The 22677-nt window shown below is 33.4% G+C and overlaps 1 protein-coding gene and 1 non-coding gene across 2 annotated transcripts; both read right to left on the bottom strand.

Annotated features, from left to right (window-relative positions):
- Nucleotides 1–3131: 3131 nt before the first annotated feature.
- Nucleotides 3132–3204, bottom strand: Trnar-ucu. The gene has a single exon. It is a non-coding gene; the product is annotated as a tRNA-Arg (tRNA).
- A 12853-nt stretch (nt 3205–16057) lies between these two features.
- On the bottom strand, nt 16058–17741 carry LOC123720638. Its single transcript, XM_045677339.1, has 2 exons — nt 17550–17741; nt 16058–16888 (listed from the first exon to the last, which is right to left on the bottom strand). Exons 1-2 carry the CDS (start codon nt 17739–17741, stop codon nt 16541–16543), a joined length of 540 nt encoding a protein of 179 aa, XP_045533295.1. The 3' UTR covers nt 16058–16540.
- Between the last annotated feature and the right edge of the window lie 4936 nt (nt 17742–22677).

The raw sequence follows: 22677 nt of genomic DNA, 5'->3' as shown, positions 1-22677 counted from the left end.
AACGGGACGGGTTCATTGTGTTTGTCAAACAATAATAATACCCGTGTCGACCAAACCCATTTACCAGTTTCAGACCATATATCAGGTAAGGGTTGATTTAAAATGTTAACTTAAGCATTGGCTCGTGTTAATTTTCGTTTAAATTAAACTAATTTTATTCTAATATTATGTATGCGTAGGGAAAAAATGCTGTTAAGGACTTGTTGTTGTATAGACCGTTTTTGCAAGAGTGAGAGAGAGAGATGAGAAAGTGAAATTCATATTTCGAGCAACTCGATATTTTTTTCACATCTCTAGCCCGCAATCGTGGTCGGCAATATTCGGTAATCCTCATTCATGAACCAAATTTAATTGTACCATTGTACGTACTTGACCTCGTGTCGTCATGACCCATTCATTACGATATTAATTAATCGTCAACAAGGAACTATACCTAATTGTGTCTTGTTACTAGACAAGGTTTCAATCAGTTCTAAGGAAAAATCAACAAAAATAAGAACGAATCTTCAACTAAAAAAGCATTTTATGAGTAAAGTTTTTTTTTGTTTTTAGACAAATAATTTAAAGGTAAGGATGAAATTGCCGAATTTATAATTAAATATTTCCATATAATAGGTAATATATATAATGTGAATAAAATTATCCTGTTCTGATTTTAATTAATTGGATTTATTGCTGAGATTAAGTCTATTAATTACTAGCTGTCCCCGCGGACTTCGTTTTGCCTCAATATGATTTTTACTATGCTACCCTGTAGAGTTTTATGTGAAATTCTTCCAATTTATCTCTCTACAAAAAACCTCCCTCAAAGTTCAAGGAATACGCGAATAAAAAAAATATTTCGTCCAGACGTCTTCGAGTTTTGTGCTTTGCCACATATTTTGCAATTAATTGTTCAAGATAAATTCTTACTATTTATATTTTTGTAGAATAAAGGTTCCTTTTTAGAGAAAATAGGGCATTGTTGAATTTCTTTTATTTTATTTATGATTAGTTAAATCTAATTGCTTTTATTTATCGCATTTAAAGCCAGAAGATAGCAAACAACACTTTCTTATTCATATGACATTAACTTTTAATTAGGCTGGTCTGAACAATTAATTACAGGAAGAGAGGACGAAAAAGTATTTATTTGATTAAAATTAACCAACAGGCATGAAAAATTCTAAAACAATGACTTAATCAAACATACCCTAGATTAATATCTAGGCTTTATGTTTAGAAGTGAAGATGTGAGAGAAGAAGCTTCTGTAAGAATATGTTTTGTCGTTGACGTGACCAACACATTTTATAAAATAACCGTTGATAAGATACATACTACAAAGTCAGTGTCGGTTTGTCCAAAGCAAGAACGAAATCTTTTATCTGCCTGTTTCGTTAGTTATTTATCTTATAATACATTTTATATCATATAACTTTACGATAGTTTCGACATATATTCTTTTGTCTATACTGAGATTCAAATCGAAAAGATTTAGAGGTTTATTTTCTATTGTAATTGCTATTTAAATTCTAAATAATAATTCTTAACCGTCTGAAAACCAAGCGATTTCGTCGGGATTCGGAACCGTCACAAACATGTCCCTTAGCAATATATTAGATACTCATAGATATTTCAACAAAAACATAAATTTTATCTACCATTGGACTTGTAAAACAATGATTCACTTCCGGAGAAAAATGAATCATTACTAAACAAAACACTCATGGTTAATTATACGAAATAGCGATACAAGTTTTATACATTTGTTGGAAAAATGATAAGTTTTCAATCACTGGTTATTAATATGGCCTAATGTCTGATAATTTTTAATTGACTTCAGAAAGAGAGAACAGAAGATTGCTCATTGTTGAACTTTGATAACATACAATTGTGTAACAATTAAATACGTCTGTCTACGTCACGTTAAGTTTATCATTATGATTATCCAGTAGCACTACAACCCTAAATGGGTCTTGGCCTCAGATTACAACTGTTTCTTCATTTTTATTTTATGGACAAGTAGGTAGGTCAGCCTGCTATCTGACTCAAGTCTCCGATGTTTTGGTTTTGGGACATGCCGGTTTCTTCACGATCTACATTTTGCATTCATTGTAAATGCTGCGATTCAGGGATGAGAGTCGCTCACACTGTTTTTCTTTACGTAATTACAAGATAGATTACAATTTAATATCTATTGTGACTAGTGCATCAATAAATAGTGCAAGTGCATCAATGGTCTGGTAATTCTATTTTTTTACCAATTATTATTATATAGCGATGGTAAGATTATTAAATATCAGTAGCAAGTAGCACATATAGTTCTTATATCGATATTTAGATACCAAAGACAGCTTATCGGTGTTATCTTCCGTCGGCAATACCCTGTCAATTCAAATAATAAGTATTTATTTAGTTTCAAGGTTCGCTGACAAATCTAGCTCATCCTCAAATCTGGTTGTACCCTTGGCATAGTTTACAGTTTTAATCAAAGCGGGGAAAAAATGCCAATTGTCATCTGTCATAGAGAACATTAGGGTAAATACTCATAATTTGTTTATGACAACTGTTTTTTCTTACGCCATTTCAGTGCAGATAATACTTTTTATAATATTATGTAAAGTATCAAAATGGCCTTTGCATGGCGGCCATCTTAAAGAAGACAGTTCAAACGTTTTCGAAGGTCAGTTTGATAATGCTTTCCATATTTTTAGGCGATGCTTTTATTATTACATTCTCGGCCTTTAATCTTGGTAGAGAGCCGGTCCAGCAATTTCTGTAACTTGAAGTAGAGCCATTTCACCAACAAAAAAGGTAATACGTAATAATACTTTTAGACCCAAAAAGTCGACGGCGTGTGTCAGACACACTGGGACACACAGAGGAGGCTGATCCGCTACTTGCGTATCAGATTAATAAATGGTCATGAAACAGAAACAGAAATCTGAGGCCCAGACCAAAAAAGGTTGTAGCGCCACTGATTTATTCCTATACGATAGTTTTTGTAAACACGGGTTAAAGAAAAATAAAAAAATGATTTTACCATTTAATTTGATCTCCGATGTGTTCATGACTGACAACTTACATAAGTAAAAGTATATTAGCCAATTCTTTTAACTAAATACATACAAGTTATTTTTAAATAAAAAAACATCCCTGGTGGGGATCGAACCCACGACCTTTGGATTAGAAGTCCAACGCGCTATCCTCTGCGCCACAGGGACTGTGGGCCAGAAAGTCAAGTTTTGAGTTCGGTATTGGTTAAATAATATTTGAAAATATGTGACCTTTACAATATGTATATACAAATTATATTAACATTTTAAGCATTTTTAACAGCATCCTTGTGTATATTATTAACGATCTCTTGATATATTAAATTATTATCGTCCCGACAGATAACACAGCAGTTAGATAATACACCAAGTAAGATTAATATTGGACTTTTATTTAGCCAAATTTGCGTGATTGCATCATGTTCTTTTAAAGATATTGTTTATCGTATTGTCCGTTTTCCTTCACAAGAAACAAGTCACGTACGACGAATTCTAATAAATATGATTAAGCATTGTAGAAATTCAATACGTGAGAACCGAGGCACTTTTTGCTAACTTCAAATGTAATTAAGCACTGTATTAAGAATAAAATTAGACCGCGAACATCGGACATACGTGCAAATAGAGAACTTATGTATCAGTTTTTTTTATAAGGTTCCACTGTAATCCATTTGTGTCATTCATAAACTAATTATTTAATAAACTAAGTACCTGGCTGAGGTGAGATTCAGAGACTTGTGCTAAGCCTGATTTTGACATGTCTAGAGAGAGTAAATATTTGAAGAACATGGCTTTTAGGTAAAATTCTACCGACTTTGACAGGGTGACTCCTTACATATGACAACAATGGTTCCATCTTTAAATATTCTGATAGACACTTGTCTAACACCACACTCAGGATATAATATAGTTAATAACTATATCCTAATATTTGTAAATAGGTGATCAGCCCGTAGATTACAAATATTATTAAACTCATAATTTAACCCAGAACTTTCCAGTTATACACAATCTGCGTGAAACATTTAGAAACAGTTAATCTTGTAAAAAAAAGCTTTGGTTTTGGGGTGATTTAATAAGGAAAATGCTCATTCCTGCCCATTCATACGTGACTTCAGGTTGCGGTTAAACCAATTTGCATAAGTCTTTTATATTAGTCATTTACCTCAACTGGATAAAAGGACGGGGAATTAATAAGGTATTACTGGTATTACGTATTTATTACAGACCTTAACGGCCACATTTAAACTAAAAAAATAAATTAAAAACCTAATGTCTATATATGTAATAGTGAGTGCTATTTTAGTATAGGGACAAACTTTCGTCTCTGAGATCGTCCAATCTCGACGACAATACATTTTCTGAAGTATTTCCGAACCAATTCGACTTAAACCTTCAAGACCTTGTACCTAAGTAAAGGGCTGTCAATACACTTGCGCACCTTTTGGAAGTTTAAGTGTCCATCACTTAACATCAGGTGAGTCTAATTGCCGTCTGAAGAAACTGTTTTACATAAAATTTCTTCTAATGTATATATACAGGGAAAGAAATCATCGCGAAGTAACTCGTCTTGACCCAAAATATATCGACGATTTCCTATTAAAATTGCATTTGGAGCTAAACGGTATCACGAACTTTTATCATTCTAATAGTATTCGTGTAGACAAGAATACTTAGTGTACGGTGAGTGTGCGTTCCAAAATTAACTTTATCGCTTAACAAAACTATTATTAACTACTTGGTATTGGTAACTACTACCCTACAGGAAACGAAAGGTCCTGCACCTGCAAGTATCCCTTGGGTCCGCGGTAGTTACCAGTTACCTAAAAAACCGTTAGATATGTTTCTGTGTCAAGCGTGATGAATAATTGAAAAGGTGTTTTCTAAAACTTGACTTGTATCACGTCGCCACCGCAAGCGTCGAAGCATATAAGTACATATAACCAACCTCAGTGATTTGTGTGAATCGTAACTTTATGTCTAATAAAAGTGAAGATTGACGTCTGCGGCTTCGGAAAATAGTTCATATGCTCGCTCAGATGCTTGATAATTTTAGTTATCTTAACAAAATTAATGGAGAAATGGGCAATTAGGGTAAAGTACTTTAGAAGTATAATAATGGGTAGTATTTGAAAAATGCATTGTAATTTGTTAAATCTGAAGGAAATTAAGAATATTGACAACGAAAGATAATACATTCATATATTGTAGCACTCAGTTAATTTTAACTATATTTTCATGATACTCGCCTGGTTTCCAAGGTTGACTGAGTAACCGAATCTAAATCTAACTTATTCATTATCCAATATTTACTAAAAAAGAATAATATTCATCTCACTTCTAATATATTATCTAGAAGACACAGAACATTTTTAAACTAAAGGTGGAGGTTTATAAAGCTCTACTCTATAAAGTTTATGCAATTTGTTTTGTGTATGTTCAAACATAACTCCGCCGTAGGCCAATCTGGCTTGCTGGATCTTTTGGATAAATAACTGTTATCATTATTTTCATCATGCTGCCGCGACGTTATTCTTCGCTTATGATGATGGCCGAATCTATATCGTTAGATGAAACGTATCAAACGTAAAAATAGTTTAAAGTCCAGAATTATCCCATTCGGCTTATGAGATATGTTGTCCCATGTTGGTGTCAAAAATCAATGTGTATCCATAATGGTTACAGTTATTAACTCTTTAAAAGAACACGGATTATCTACCGAAATTGATGTCGTTGACTATTAAGAATTAGACTAAATTGATATTTAAAGTTACTTTAATTGTATTTAAGGAAATTATTATTATATAAAAAATAAGTGTCTGTGAAGATAATGTTTCGCAAATGTTTTAGCTTTTTTATATCTAGACCACTATGCTATATAACTGTACTGTAATGCATAAATGTATTAATACTCATTATCAGTCAAAATTCATATCTTTATATGCATTAAAATATCCATATTTTGTGTATCTTTTAAGCACGATATTTTCTTCTCCGTTCGAATCACAATCTCTAAATAGCTATTTCCACCCAAATATTTGATATTTCCACGTGTAAATTGAAATAAATAGTACTAGGTCAAAGATAAAATCAAAAGTTCCGACATTTATGAGTGAAATAAAAAGTATCGCAAGTGACAAGTTAATGCCAAACACAGTTTGACGTTCTTGATAAAACATGATGAAATAAATTATGATAAAAATAAAATTATATCATATACAATATAAAATATACTCAATTTTTAATGGGGCAATTTAATAGGTCAGAACTCAGAAGTGTCTAATGAACGACCTAATTATTGTTTTAGAACCGGACCTTGACCGGAAACGTTTTGTTATATCGCCAGTCTTTGTAATATAACATACCTTATTTCTCTACATTTTTTTTTACAAAGAACAGTCCGGTCCTAACAAGTGACCCTAAATCAACAACCCTAACCAATAAAAACTTACATACGAAATAAATACCGAAAGTAAGAAATTAATTAGAAAAAACAAGATATACTACACCATGAAAAAGTAACCAGTAATTATTTTAGGCATTTACAAATAGTAGAACTTTTGTCAGTTCACTCGTCGGACAAAGGAGCATACTTGATTGTGTTTAATTTACTATGTCTACGCTTTGTAAACGTCCAACCATTATTGAAATAATATATACCAAGAAATAAAGAGGACTATTCTGCTACGGTCATAAAGGAAATGTACCATTTTAATCTAATATTTGAATATGATAATTGATAATTCAAAGTAAGTTTGTCTTAAAATGTATGAAATAAGTTCGAGTTTTAGGTTACTAATTAATACTTTATTAAAAAACCGAAGTATTTGCAATATTCGTACCTATATCGAAATTATAAAAAATAAATAAATAGAAAACTAAAATACATTAATCTATATTTGATCCCTATGGCATCCCGATTTCGTATGCCGATATATACTACTTCCTCCACCATGTAGAATCTCACGAGGAATGTTCACCTGAAATGGTGAGACCATTTGGACACGTATCAGGCACAGAAGACCGTTGACATACTTGCAAATTTAAAATTAATAAATAAAACAAAAGTGTAATACGAAAAGTTAACAGGGTTGTAGCGCCCCTGGATTATTAATCTCTTCTGGAATATTCAGTACTTGGCTATCTTAAATGTTAATTTTATAAAAGTCACTTCACCTATTAGTTATTGATAAGAAATACAATGGTTTGCATTTAATAATTTTTGCTAAGCGTTTCGCGATGTAATCTTTATATGTCTCACTTAATTATCTCAAATTGCAGTTTATCGAAGTGCTACACGATAACTCAATGTTATTGCAATATCATTAGGTATTAAATATCCTGTATATTTATTATTGACTGAAAGTTTCGGTCTCGGAACGCATTATTTCGTATTATACTAATCCTCTCTTCTAAATCAGTTTTGCCGCGAAAATTCGCTAAAACAAAACATTAACGTTTAAACTGATGGTTTCTTTAACACAGAGGTCTTCAGGATGGCTACAATAATAAATATATGTATTAAGAAAGAGTATAAAAAACCGGGGCAAGTATCCAACTGTTGCAATTATTCAGAATTTACCCTACAAAATTTAATTTTATAGCGATGTTGAGCACTTATTGTATATTATAAAACATATTGTGTATCTATTCTCGTTGATGAGGCCAGAGATAATAATTTAGTCACACAGAAGCCATTAACGATATGTACAAAAACAAGATTAACAAAACACCTCTAGTGCAACGACCCCAAAGAATCTTAAGCGCAAATTAATATTAAACCTCAATTAGGATCGAGTCTTGAGCAGAAAATAATAAAAAATCTAAAATTATTGCAAGATCCCAAATAAAATCTTGGATTAAACTTTCAATAGTTTTGTGAAGTTATGGGATAATCTTTGACGGCTAGATTATAGATCTATAACTCGTAATTTGTGTGTATTGTTTGTGACACTTAACGGAAATTTTCACTTCAATGGAGTCAAAGCCTTTGCTTTATAAAGGATCAAGAAAATGGTCGGAATTACCGGACATTATCTAGCATTTTCTTCTGTATTTATTGATATGTAACAATAATAGAATTAATAACTGTAATATGTGTTATGTTTAAGCTTTAATGATTACAAACCTTACAAAAGTTATGAAAAACAAAAAATTGGCGATAAAAAAAGTGGTGGAGAGTTTATTGCCAGTTCTTTTATTCCGTTCTACGCCCTTGATTTAAGAATAGGCAGTATGTAAAATTAGAAGCATTTAATGTATATTTCTTTTTTATTGACGTTCATAAGTGTGTGTGTGTGTGAGTGTTGTGTTATATGAATACATTATTTTGAATTTTTAAGTAAGAACTCAATATTCCTATTCATTTTTTTAAAACAGGGGTCAAACGGGAAGGAGGCTCACCTGACCTCAAGTGATACCGCCCATGGACACTCTCAACGCCAGAGCGCTCGCGAGTGCGTTGCCGAACTTTAAAGAATTGGTACGCTCTTTTCTTGAAGGAGAAAGTCGAATTGGTTCGGAAATACTTTAGTGGGCAGCTGGTTCCACATAGTAGTGCTTTGTCGAACCAGCGGACGTGGTCATCTAATAAAAACAATCAGTGAAGTATCAACTCTGTCACATGTATGTTAAGCTGCCTGCATAAGGAAAAATCTTCGTTCAAAATTTAAAACGATTTGAGGTAGCGAATTCTTTTTACCTAAAAAACAAAAGAATCAATGTAGGTATATGTAACTTCTGAATTGCCGCACCTTTTTCATTTTTATCAAAAGGTGTGGCGTAATGGCGATTTTATTTCTTGATAATATATTGTTTGATAATAGCTAACGATATAAATTGAATTCAGCAAATAAGCCCAGTATTGATTCCTTTGATCTTAATAGTAATATTTTTTTTTAATTTTGTGTGCATTTGGGTTTACTAGCACAAATCACCTACTTACCAATGTGTAATCAGTTACTCAGTAAAGTTTATTGTCATGTACATCAAATTGTTAGAATAATTAAAAATTAGCTAAGAGTAAGAAAAAAACATGATTATTATTATTTCCAAGATCGCGAAAGAAGCTTTTCTTTAATTCATTTTATTTTATTTCATTTACCGCCGCCCATGGTCACTCAACGCTAATGAGCTCCGGGAGGCTCTCTCAGAGCAGGACACACGAGTACAATAAGATGAACCTATTGCATCACTGCATGCTGGTTTTTTAAGAGACAGTGGTACTGACCTGGTCAAGCCGGGCATTTGGTTGAAGCCCCAGCGCATGACGCTCCCAAAAAGGGAGATGCTTTTTATAATTTTACAATATCCATCTTAATAGGCACAAAATATATATATCTAGACGATTAGAATTACACACAATCATATAGATTAGTTTCAAGGGCACTAGGCATTAGCTAATAATTTAGGTAGTTAGAATATCTAAGATGACCAAGCAATTTTCACGAAATGTTGCCGGAAATTAATGATGAGACATCGTTTTAACATCAAGTAGATGGTGTTCGTGGCAAAAGCATATTGCATGGAATTTATAATTATCATTTTTTTAAAGAACGCAGGACCTGAGTACAATTATATGATCGGCAAAAAGAAACGGCAGTGTATAATGAAATAAAACATCAAAGATTGTATTTACGTTAGAAGTTACGTTAAATGGAGTACACGTTTTTGCGCCTGTTTTGTTTCGTCGAGAATTCACTTTATGCCCTCTAGATGACCACCACTGTACCAACCAGCTAAATCGGCAACTACACAGAGACGTAACGCATTGATCCAGTTTTACGTTATTTTATATTTCTTCTTTGTCTTTAACTAAGTTACGCGTTACTTACAGAACTAAGAAATTAAATTCTGTTTCTAATATTATAAAACTAAAGTGCATGATTTGCACACCTCAACAACAACAATAGCATGCATTGTTGAAGTTATTCTGAATCATTAACCAGAATTTACTGTGATAGAAAATTACAGAAGAATTTCATCTAGGTACTTCTACCTTCTTGGATATAACAGTATGCGGGTAGCTGTAATAAATAGGAATTAGGAATGACATCTTCAATAATTTAAGTAGATAACCATTAAGGTTGGTTGAACATAATTACTCGAGACGAGACGAGACGGCGGGAATCCTGGGGGAGGGGGGAATGAGTAACACGGAACCCGTCAAACCTGCAACCGTTGCTTGCCCTCTCCTCGTCCGCAAAATGCCTTCGAAGCCTACAAATGAATTTTAACCTATTGGCTATCGAAATAAGAGTGACATTCCTGTGAATTTTGTGTAGTGAACGACGAATGCAGTATTTGTTGATGCATGGTGAGTTTCGGGGACTGTCGTAAGTTACATAATAAATTTCAAAGGGTTTAAAAATGTATTGGAAACTCATTCGTGGTTTATTATTTTAATTGTTGTTTAATATTCATTAGTCGAGCTCTAGAGACTATTGGTGCAATTATGTCTACCTAGATAATACAATTACGTTAACAAGAAAGAAAGTTAATGCCTTAAATTAAAAAGAATATAACATTTCGCAACCTAATTCAAACATCTATTTATTTATAGATAGGTTTAGCGGTTCAGCACACATTGGCCTTTGTCCACGGGACAAACACTTGTGTTGGTCCACGGGCGCTGGCCCCATAAATCCTTATCACGACCAACATAGTCGTGTAGGTACCTAAATTTTACAATATAACGAGTTCAGTGACATGTCAGGATATATTATAAATAAAGTCGATATAACAGACGAGAAGTCAAAGTTTATAAAAAAAGTCTTTAATCACTACTAATATGCAAATAATTGACAGTCCATATAATTGAATTTCGAAGTTATTAAAACCGGCTTCCACGGCCGCCATTTTTTATCCAATCTAGCTTAGACAAAAAACTGCGTATAGTCTATGGATGACACGTGCATACATTCTGGATGATGTAACAGGAAAGGTCAGTGACCTTAAAATTTAACTAATCACGATGGGTAAATTAATACTAAAAGTCATTAGGATTTCAGACTATTTTAAAATAAATTAATAAAAAATATCTTTATCCGTAAGATCCGATATCGCAACAATTTTGAAACTAAGGTTTCGTGTGTATTGATAAGTTGGGACGTCCTAATTAGGTGCGTAATGTTTTTATTATTATATTAAACTACATTACGTAAGTTTGTTCGAATCACGGCATCATTACACGGCACGGGTTTTTCTGTGCGTTTGATGTGCTTAAGACTTGTCTTCTACGGTGAAGGAAAATATTGTGAGGAAACCGGCATAACTTCGTCCTAAATATCAACGGTGACCAAGATCTTAAAGGTTGTAAGGTCGGTTTTTTCATTTGTTTAATGCAATTTTTTTGGAAAGATTCCGAAAATTATCAGCCTTTTCTGTCATAATTAATACAAAAAATATGCATATATGTATGTAATAAGCTATATTAGCGAGACAATGAAAAAGATCACAATTTCTTCAAACAAATTATACCCAATATCGTTACTTCGTTATGTTACTGTTTCAAAATGTATTCAACAAAGTATATCTATAAGTTTTTAATATGGTCATGATGAACATTATATATAACCTACGTAATATTGAGACCACAGGCAACGCGGCATTGTATTGCTGATGGTCGACGAGTAGGGTTGACAACTTTCGGAAGATAGGCTCTCAGTAGCGCAGGAGACGGGGACACGGATTAAACGAAACTATTAGCGTGTCTCCCGTCCATAGCGAGCAGAAAGGGCTGTTGGGTTTTAGTGGGTATTGCCATTGCACATCACGGACCGACCCCCACAGTCCCTGCGTCACTTTACAACTTACATACTATTTACTTAACTAATTCATACGTTTGTTATTAGAATGAAAATAAATGTGAAGATATGACAATATTAATGAAAATGTGCAAAATAATTAAAAAGTATTGACTTGTGAATTATGTTTTAATATTATTACTTCTTTGTCCCACGAATGAAACAACGAAAACATCTCTTTCGATCAACACAGGGACGATGATATTAGTTTAAGAGAGCAATAAAAGCCTAGAAGACTTAAACTAGAATATAATAAAACTGATGGCAACGAACGTTTGCAAATTTTTCAACTATAATATTTTTGTACATGAAAATAAAGTTCTTTAAACATTAGCTGTGGTGTCGAATATAAAACGAAATATAGAGTTTAATTTAGATTGATATGAGACTTTATAAAGTTCAAATCATTGATTGTAAATATTCAGTCATGGTAGATATTTATTTATAAAATGTGACTAAATTTTTTAAATTGTTAAGTAATCTGTCCCTTTGTTAATATTTGTAATCTGGTATAATGTGGTGATTAAAGAGTATTGCGTAACCTTTAATATAATTCAGAATAATATGTTAATGCCATTTAAAACAAATTGATACCTCATAAACATTGAACTACCAGAATAGCATTAGCAATACGTTAAAGTTTATTGACCCCTTAATATGGAAAAATATAATTTAGATTAATTTATTAATAGCATCGTATTAATGCCATGTTTTCTCATGTGTGTATTGAACGTTTAAAGGGAGTAGAAAACAATTAAAAACAGACATATTGCAGTGTCTCAGTATTCTCCATCATAATTAGTAAGTCTAGTCTAGTGGGTCGTATGTCCAAGGGGAGATCCACCAAAAATTTCATCCAATTCTTTAAAATACTTGTCATTCAAAGGCCGGTAATGCAACCGCTAAAATGCGTGTCCTTGGGATGCGATGACTGCCCTCTATTGGCGTCCCTTAGGATCGTTTGCTGCCCTGTCATAAAAAAACGTCTTATCATTCTACATGACGGAGGATGTTGAAGCAGGCTTAGTTCCTATACAATTTTCAAGGCTAAATATTTCTAAAATAATTTATTTTTCCGTGGACAACCCTATGAAATTGCTGACTTATGTTCGAGTAGAATTTATCATAATATTATTGCAACTCACCTTACATAGGTTTCGTATTGCAAGTATAAAGATAATAATATACAATACAATCATGTTCTTATTTACATTAATCACTCTTAGGAACGGAACAAGAAGCCCTCCAGTTACTAAGGACTCTGTTAGCGTCGTCCAGGAGTAAGATGTGAGTTTCCACAGAGTTCTTGCCAGTCATACGTCGGTATTTGTTCTATAGATTATTTACAGACCTGTGGACCTGTTACACTTGAGCTAATGAATGTGTTTTCCTAGGATCATAGGATCTCCCACACACATTTTGCGTTACTAAGTGTTTTAGCAAATAAATATGAGATGTGACTTATCTACCTCAGCAATATGCAAAATATGCGAAGACATAGACAATTAACCTGAGGTGACTGAGTCACCGAGCATGAATGGCCTTTTGGCCCTTGATAACTTATAATACTGATAAGCGTGCGTTCCATTGCGAATGAATATAACATTTTCGTAAATCTATTTGTCTCCAAAAAGAACTTTTCTAATAAGGAGTTGTTTTAAAACTGGAGCGATCTATATTTATAGCCGAAAAGTTGGGTGTATATTATTTCATCAATCGAAGTTGTTTACCGTTGGATAGTCAATTAGTATTAATAAATTTTTAGTCTTACGTGTGTGTCCGCATAGCACATCTTGTCCACACTTATATTATGAAGATTTGATTGTTTGGTTCCACAACAGGATCCATTAAAAAAAATCACCTTACAGTACATTATCCCTAAAGAACGATGCCTATAGAAAATATGCTATGGAATAGTAAGAGGTTGAATTATGGTGCAAATGGTGAATCGCCGGCTGCTACTGTTGATGCACACTGTTGATGTGTACATCATGATTCATGCGGGCCATATAGAACCCGACAGCCCATAGCTAAGATAAATCTAAGAGACTATATCAATAATAAAATTTCTATTTACAACAAGATCAACATTTTAAACTGTCAAAATATTTGAATACCGGAATTACGATGTCGGGCGCACGATTGAACCACATATTGACCATCTGAAATACGCAGGCATTGCAACGCTTGGTGTAATGCTCGCATGACATGGGTAATTTAATACATGACCACACGTATCAGTATCATTGGGCTATTAATCAAGACAATTAACAATTGGAGCAGACAGTTTTATCCTCTATTTACGAATGAAGATATAAGCTAAGAAGATTTATTAAGCTTTATTTACGCGCGTCGCCAATTAAACATATTAAACCACATTTATTTATTACCAATATTCAATTCTTTTTCTTATTTTCTTCTTTCGAAGGTTGGCCACCATCACGGCTACTTTAATTTTGCGTTTCTAGACAATGACTTGGTGCTTTGACCAAACCATTGTCTAATGTTTTTCTACGAATACCGTACGTCTGCTGCCAGATCTCCTGCCATTTTGCTACTTTACTCATACAAGATGAGTAGTTAAAGAAACTCGTAATTTTTGGTGTAACGTGTCCGAAATATTCAAGTTTCATTTTCTTAACTATCATACGCACTTTTTTATTCCTCTGCATTCTCTGCAGCACGGTTGTATTAATAAAGTAATTTTCGATCATTTATCTATATTTTAGACAGTTTGGAAATTTTGTTATTCTATAATCAATAACTACGGTAATTAGTGACGACAAAAACATTTGTGTTGAAAGTTCTTGAATTAAAAAAAAATGTACGCCATGGCTATCAAAATATTTTATCACCTTCCTAGAAGTTTTAGATTGTAAATTTTAAAGGCAAGGTGCCTTTGTTCCTTGCGAGAGTATTTAGACCTTATGGTCTAGACATAAACGTAAGTTTTGACAACAATTATAAATAACTTAACTGTTCTTATTATGACATTTGAATTCCTATTTTTATATGGCTGATTGTGCTTTTTTTAAATAATAAATCAATTTGATCACTGCAATTAAACGATCTATAATTGTTCTTTAATTCAGAAATCGATTTGTACAGTAAAAATATATATAATTCATTTATTCTGCATAATATACGTCATGTGACAGGTCAGAGGACATCATTGTTATCGTATACGTCATTATATTAGTAACGTGTATTTGTATTAATTGTATTTTATACATAAGCTGCTACAAGATAAAAGAGCCGCTAAATACTCATCTCCTGAAAAGGTATGTTCTCCAAGGTCAAAGGATAATTAATAAAGAATAATTTTGAGCCTCGCCTTTAGCTAACTACTTTCCGTACTTCGTGGCATAAGAGTGCACTTTGTTCTATTATTGTTATTATTAAAAAAAACTGAATATTCAAAGATAAACTGGCTATGCGATTTATCCTTAATATATTTTAATGTATTCAAATCCGAATGTGGCAATGGCACTATTTTATCCGTCGTTGTTATACTTATCATATTGATAACAACTGATTGTTCCCATTTCAAGAGTTTGATGGAAATCTCTAGCATGTTTAAAGATCGTACTCCACCGCCTCACCACCTCGTCACGTGATTTGGCAATGTCAGATATGCGTCCCGGTGTATGAGAATTATAGATTGTTTTCTGTGATCTTGCATAGCCCTTCTAAATGGGAGTACCCGTATGGCCTAGTGTGGAGAAAATAGCAGCATGCTAGATCGCCTACAGGACAGCTAATTTCATATAATTATGTTATACATTCCTATATATCTTATTACAAAGTTACATGTTTATTTTATGTGTTACAAAAGGTATCATTAAAATCTCTTAGAACAATGGTATAGCTTCTGTGAATGTTGTATATAAAATGCATTGTTTTTATATTTGCAGCCAGTTACCATGTATATTCTAGTATATATGTTATAGTCAATCCTCGAGGCTCCACCGCTCCTAGTCTCTATTCTCAGGGCATGATTGTAGTCTTAGTTGAAGCTCAACCTCTGACCAAAGATTCTTAGTTAAACCTAATTTGGTTAGGCAAACGTCGAGACTCTTAATGAAATCTGGCATTGACCAGGTAAACTTCGTTTATTTTATCATTAGATTAATTAGATTCGGTGTAATAAAACTTTTTTTTTTATTTTAACTTTTATTGTTTTCATCTTTCATAATTAAAATACATAAAATGTCTTTATACATGGCATGACATTTAGAATAGCACAATAGATACGTCTTATAAGCTTGCAGCAAATTTGTTTACAAACATTTTCTGCGAAACTATAGCAGAACACGTACTAAGCGCGTTTGGCTTCTGTCTTCACCGGCAATGATGTGTGTAACTTTTGTGAGCGCACAGTGTCGCACACTTGTTCACTGCGAAGTTTTTCTGGCGACCATGGCCGACTGCGACAGACAGGAAAACGTTGTGGTTTGTGCTGCAGCCTGTGTCTTATTATGTTGTCTGCTTAAAAAGAAAGAAAGAAAGAAACCACGATGTTAGGTGAGACTACGACGCAATGAAGAAACGAAAAAAAATATAGTAGAGAAAAAATTGGATCCATTGAGAGGATTTCAAAATTTTACTTGTATATTGTGCGAAGATTTTGAGTTGAAGGTCAATGCAGTTAGTCCTTTTATTTCCAAGCAAGATATCAACTACAGAAAATGTGTCCTGTTTCAATACGGTGAAGGCATTGGAGTCGTAGCATATTTTCCAGTACCTATAATAGCGTCATACAATAAATTATCAATGTCCCGTTGTACTAAAATCTTCTTTCCCTCATCTTTAATTTTCCTTAATTTCGTTGCTACGGCAGCAGCAAAAATTTCGTCATCATCACGCTTTTTTGCTTCCAGCTGCTTCATTACGTTATCCATAACCGACGAAGCATGAGTAATTACAGGGTCTTCATCGTCAGCACGACGTTTCAACGAGTTCTTTGGAACCTTGAAATTGTTGACTGGTCTTTTATGAGGACTTTCTTGATCTTCATTTTCTGTGACATGCTGGATATCTTGTATTAACTGTAAAAAATATTTTTTTTCAGATGCTGAATACTGTTGATAATGGTACAGTGTCAATTTGACCATTTTTGGAATTGCCCTTATTGCATGGGCGCTATGGATGGCAAACATGTTGTTATTCAAGCTCCATTTAATGCAATGCAGTCGGTTATAAAAAAGAATATCAGATGGTGGTCTTCAAAAATACTAGTTTCTATACTAATCTTCATCAAGGAAAATTAAATTTACATTAGATATCAATTTAATGAAATCATGTCCCGGTCAACGTGACAAAAGATCAAATGAAAGAATATTTAATTATCTCTTGAGCAGAGCGAAGCGTATTGCAGAAAATGTGTTTGGGATTTTGTCAGCTGTATTTCGCGTACCTACGTTCGTTTAGAAAACCTATTCATACTTCTTTTGTAAGTTTTGATACTGAAAACCAAATAATCATAATGGTGTTGGAAGTTGGTTGGCGGCATGTACCCATGGTAAACTTACAACCTTTAAGACATGTCGGACCCTCCGGCGATGCGAAAGACATAAAAGAAGAATTTTTACATTATTTTCAAACTGACATCGGAATGGTGCTATGGCAAGAAACACTAGCGTAAAAAGCAGTTATGCTCAATACTAATTGAGTAAACGGTTTGAAAATAAATATATAAAACATACCTACTTGTTCATTTCTTTCGTCTTGTGATGATATGCTCACGTTCAGTTCGTCCCTCCCTTGAAAGAAATTCAGATATGCATAACCAAACCATTTTGGCTTATATATATCTGAAATCCCAGAACCTGAAGATTTTGAATCCAAGATTTTTTTCTTTTCTCTTCGGTATTGAGCCAAAATAATCTTCCATTTTCTCATTACCTCATTCGAGTCACAATTGAAGCTTTGAGCCAAATCTTGAGTGGCGTCGTGTTTTTTGTTTCTATTTTTATAATCATGGTGACTGGAATCCCATAGAATACGATAAGTTTCAATAGCTTGAATAAATTTGATGATTTTTTCATTGGTCCATTTCATATTTTAGGTAATGTATTCTTGATCATTCAAAAAATTACTTGGCATTGTGCGCGCACCATAAAATGTCTTCGCTTTGGTAGCGGAAGCGAGACTGAGTTCGCGAACAGCGAGTGTGTGCGCGTCGACACGTGTCCAGTACGTTTACCGTGTTCGCGCACATACGAACACAGTTGTGAGCGAACTTTGCTAAAACATCCCGCACAATTTGTTATTGTTCGCTTGAGTGAGTCGACCAAAATAAACATTTGTGCCGCACAGTTAGCACACTGGTGGAATCGTACCTTTAAATTAACATAATTTTGAAGGCCATTTTATGTCGCGATGACATTTTTAGCCTTGATCTCTAAATTTAGAATCATTCGCACTTTTTTTAATTAATTAATAAATTGCCTTCGCATAAAGACATCCTTAAAAATTACGATCTACCCTAACTTAAGACTAACAAGTAATTTCAAACTAACCTTATTTACTGAAAAGAAATTGTCTAATAACACTACTTACTACTACTCCACATGGATCTTTGACTATGACATAGAATTTTTACTAAATCACTTACAGATTCGGTCCTCAAATTATTACATACATTATTATGTGTACAAAAAACAGCATAAGTGCTAAAATAAATAGAAAATTCTCTGAAATAAGCCTGCTGTAGTTTTTATAAATTAGACAGTGAACGTGCGATTATCATCCCTGAGACCGTAGGTTCGATCCCTGGCTGAGCATCAATGGATTTTCTTTCTATGTGCGCAATTAACAAGCTCGAACGGTGAGGGAAAACATCGCGTGGAAACCGGCATGCCTTAGACTCAAAAAGTCGACGGCATGTTTCAGGCACAGGAGGCTGATCACCTACTTGCCTTTAAGTTTGACAAATGATCATTAAACTGATACAGAAATATGAGGCTCAGACCTAAAAAGGTAGTAGCCTCACTGATTTTTTAAATAATTGGACCGTATTTACAATTAGCACTATTTATGATTACAGGGAAATACGGAGCGTTATAATAAATTGACCTCAAATGAGTAGGGCTGACTGATTGTGGTCAGCGAAAACAGTGAAACAGTGAAAACCTGTGACTCAGTCCTTATATAATATGAAAGTTCATTTCGATAAACGTGTTTTATTAACGTATAGATCAAGGTGAGATTTCTAAAGGGAAAATAGTTCGTTAATGCTAACACTTATATGAAAGGGGATTGTCCCGGCCATGCACTCAACATTTTTGTGTGTTGGAAATAAATATAAGTTACTCATTGGGAATTTTTGAAATCTATCCAGTAACTTCAATAAAATTCCTATTTATGAAATTAGTTTTTAATAAATAGATGTATTATTCAAGATATTATATAGTTAGAAGTACAGAAATATCGGATTATAAATATTACACAAATTTTACATGCACTTTTGCGCTAAATAGTTTAATCTAGTTTACCTAGTCTAGTCTAGTTGCCATTTAGTAGTAGAACTTACACATAAACAAGGACAAACAAAGGAGCAGGTTAACCTTCTAAGGTTAACCTGCTCCTTCTTCTGTTAAACCATTATTTTATTCTGTTTTATATAATTAAAATCAATTAATTACTTGTAACATAAATGGATAAGGTTGATATTTGCTTGTTCTGTAGATATATAGAAAACTTAATATTAAAATAATATGAGCTCTTGGATGTTACGTGGAGTGCCACTGGCCTTCCAAACTTGACAAAGCCCTAATTTGATTGTCGATAACAGTTTGGAATGCGTTGCGCAAGACCAATGAATTGACCGTTCGGATCAAGTTGCTCATTAGCCCATTCAATTGGTTGAAATTTTCGTTCGTCTATTACGGAGACTTTATACAAATTACCAGTCGTAATTTCTAAGACACATATAACTGATTGTTTACCCATGGAATTTTAAATACACGATTAGTATTTGTAATACACTTGCTTAAAAATACGTCTAGGACTAGTCAGAAGTCGAATCACTGAGTAATAACTAATTGTTAGACAGTCTGAATGATTTCATTTTTATAACACAACATATTTGTTTACTTTCTTCTCCAGCTTCGCAATGATATTTGACATAGTTAACATTAACGTGCCGTCTCACCCGAAGCCATAACACGGCGAGCTGTTTTCGCGTGGTATCGTAAAGAAAATAGAAGAAAATATAACCATTAGGGTAGACTGTACTTTTTATTAATATTATTTCTATTTAAATCAAAATTAATCTATACGAGTGCGATGAACAAAATATTTATATGAATCAAGAAATAATTCCAAGGCTATCAAGATTAGTTCCAGTGTGTCTAGTTTTATCCTAGGTCACAGGTCGCGAAGCAATGATACTCGTGTAACGCCACTTAAAGATGCGCAGGCGCAAGGTCGAAGTAATTGCTGTCCCCACATCCCGCGGGAACTAGTTACGTGATCGGGGATGTATCTGCGCAGTTGAGCTGATAACAGCTCTATGAAGTATCTCATCCATAAATGGATGAGGTACTTTGAAGGCCAAATGGTTAAGAGTAGCGTCATGGGAGTTGTGATTGTAGGCTTTAGAGAACTACGTCCCTGCTGCTTTGCCCCATGTTTAATGACACCGGGTATTTGTGAGTCTAAGCGTCTAAGCAATTAGGCTGATATTCAGAAACGGGACAGCGGGAGCTATGACTCTAAATGTTTTGGACATTTTTGACAGGAGTCGGACACGTTTTTAAATCTACCTTGAAAGAGTCGATTCAGCCACAACACATAAATGTCCTCGTGTAGGGATCAGGTTTGTATATAATGCAACATTATTGATTTCGAATTCGTACTTATTAATTGCATATTTGCAAAAGAAAATACGACTTATATTTTATTACTTTTGGAATAATTTCTACGTATTCACGAACAAGAGTTATAAAGAGTGTGTTGGCCTTAGGAACGAGGCGCTTCCTACGGACACTAGTAGATCGGCTTATGTCTCCTAACAAGTCTGCTTTTGTTACTTTAATAGAACCATAGTTATCAAATGTTTAGATTGTATTATTCTGTATAATATTTTTTAAAAAAGGGACGGAGGCAAGGTTTTCATCTACTGCAGCTGAAAGCCAGCAATTGGCAGTGGTCTAGGTATGAATATGAACTGTTTAATCAGTTGCCATTCGCAATATTAGCATGTTTGACAGATTCAAGGGGGCATTAAAATGCATGTCAGAGTGAATCTAGTGGACTAAAATTGGGACGTGTATCTCGCTCGTATATACATAATATTAAGTTTCTCATGTAAATAAAATATAATTTTGTAATGAGACATAAAGTTCTTTAAACATTATGAATAACAACGATATAATATGTGTGGAAACTAGAATGAATAATGATAACTTCAAACTCGGAACCGCAAAAATATTATATTTAAGTACAAACAGCGAGTTTTTGTACAAGTAAAACAGTACGGTCAAGGTTATATATAATTTATACTTTCAGGAAGATTCATTTGTAAGTTATTAGTATATTTTTGTATCGCCAATTAACAAAGTTGTATATGTGGTTTTAGTTTCGATAAAAAAATCATTATCTCGCTAGTCGCTACTAATAGTTACGTCAGTATATCAGTTACGTTATATGTCTTATGTATTTTTCCACTTTTTGCGCTTATCTCATCTAATTTTATTTTCTCACAAGTGTCGCCTGGAAGAGATCGCTCGAAAGCGGTAAGGCCGCATGTCGCCGTCCATTTTATTTAAATTTATTAATTGTATTATATTTCTGTTTATGCAAAGTGTTAATAATAAAAATAAATTAAACAAATACTATCTATTTATACAGCGAGTATACGGCAGCATTAAAGGTACATTGGCCATTGAGACCAAACTTTTAAAATTAGTTTTATTGTCTATTTATCAGTTTATAATTATTATTGTTTGTTGAATATTGAAAATACTGTATATTTGTGTGTTAGAATTTAAAATAGATAGTATGGGTTTAGAATAAAGTTATTATCAAGGGTTTCGAGACTTGTATTAGTGAACTATTTTGCGTTTCCGAAAAATTTATAATGGAAAGCATTGGAAAGAAACTGGATAAAGTCTTTGATGCATGTCTTTGAACGGCAGGACACTATTTATAAATAATGTTCAATTTATATCAAATTAAACCCGTATTTAAATCGTCAATCAAGCGCAAATTAAGTTTCAAGGGATACTATTTTTATGTACAATAAGTCCACATATTTGAAAGGCTTAAAATAAATACCATCCGTATAACCCAACGTACGTCGTTCCACATTCCACAACTGAGCGTTTCTTAAGGCAATTTTTACTATGTTGAACCAGCTGCCGACCGACCGAGTTGAAGAGCGTACCGATTCCTAAAACGCTAGCAACGCACTTGCAAGCCTTCTGGCAATGTAAGTGTCCATGTATCACTTAACACCAAGTGAGCCTCATGCCCGTTTGTCTTAATACAATAAAAATATCTTGAGATACGACTTATAATATAGACATTAGTTATTGTTGTTATTATTGTTTCTATTTTGTCGATGTTTTAAATGTCAAATAATGTTCCGATGCCTGCCATTGGTTGTTATACACAAAATATAAAAACGATCTGGGGAATCTCCCTGACACGTTTTGACAAATTTTGAGTTATAATCAGTGACATTGTAAGTAAAAGGCATTGTCTTTGTTCCACATCCTATTGCTCACAGAAATGATATGTTTTATAATGTGTGATTAACATTCCAACGAATACTTGTCATATCAAACAAATAATCAGTTATAAAGTTCTGTTCAGTGGTTTGTAAAATTTT

This window comes from Pieris brassicae, chromosome 1 (assembly GCF_905147105.1).
Source record: "Pieris brassicae chromosome 1, ilPieBrab1.1, whole genome shotgun sequence".
NCBI classification, from domain to species: domain Eukaryota; kingdom Metazoa; phylum Arthropoda; class Insecta; order Lepidoptera; family Pieridae; genus Pieris; species Pieris brassicae.
The sequence above is the reverse complement of the archived record's forward strand: the minus strand, read 5'-3'. Positions and strand labels throughout refer to the sequence as shown.

Bases quoted from the DNA above. Each gene is read 5' to 3' on its own strand.
- LOC123720638 (XM_045677339.1), bottom strand. From the start codon at position 17,741: ATGAGAAAATGGAAGATTATTTTGGCTCAATACCGAAGAGAAAAGAAA. The intron at 16,889-17,549 runs GTAGGTATGTTT...TATTTTTTACAG, and splicing joins AAGACGAAAGAAATGAACAA to TTAATACAAGATATCCAGCA.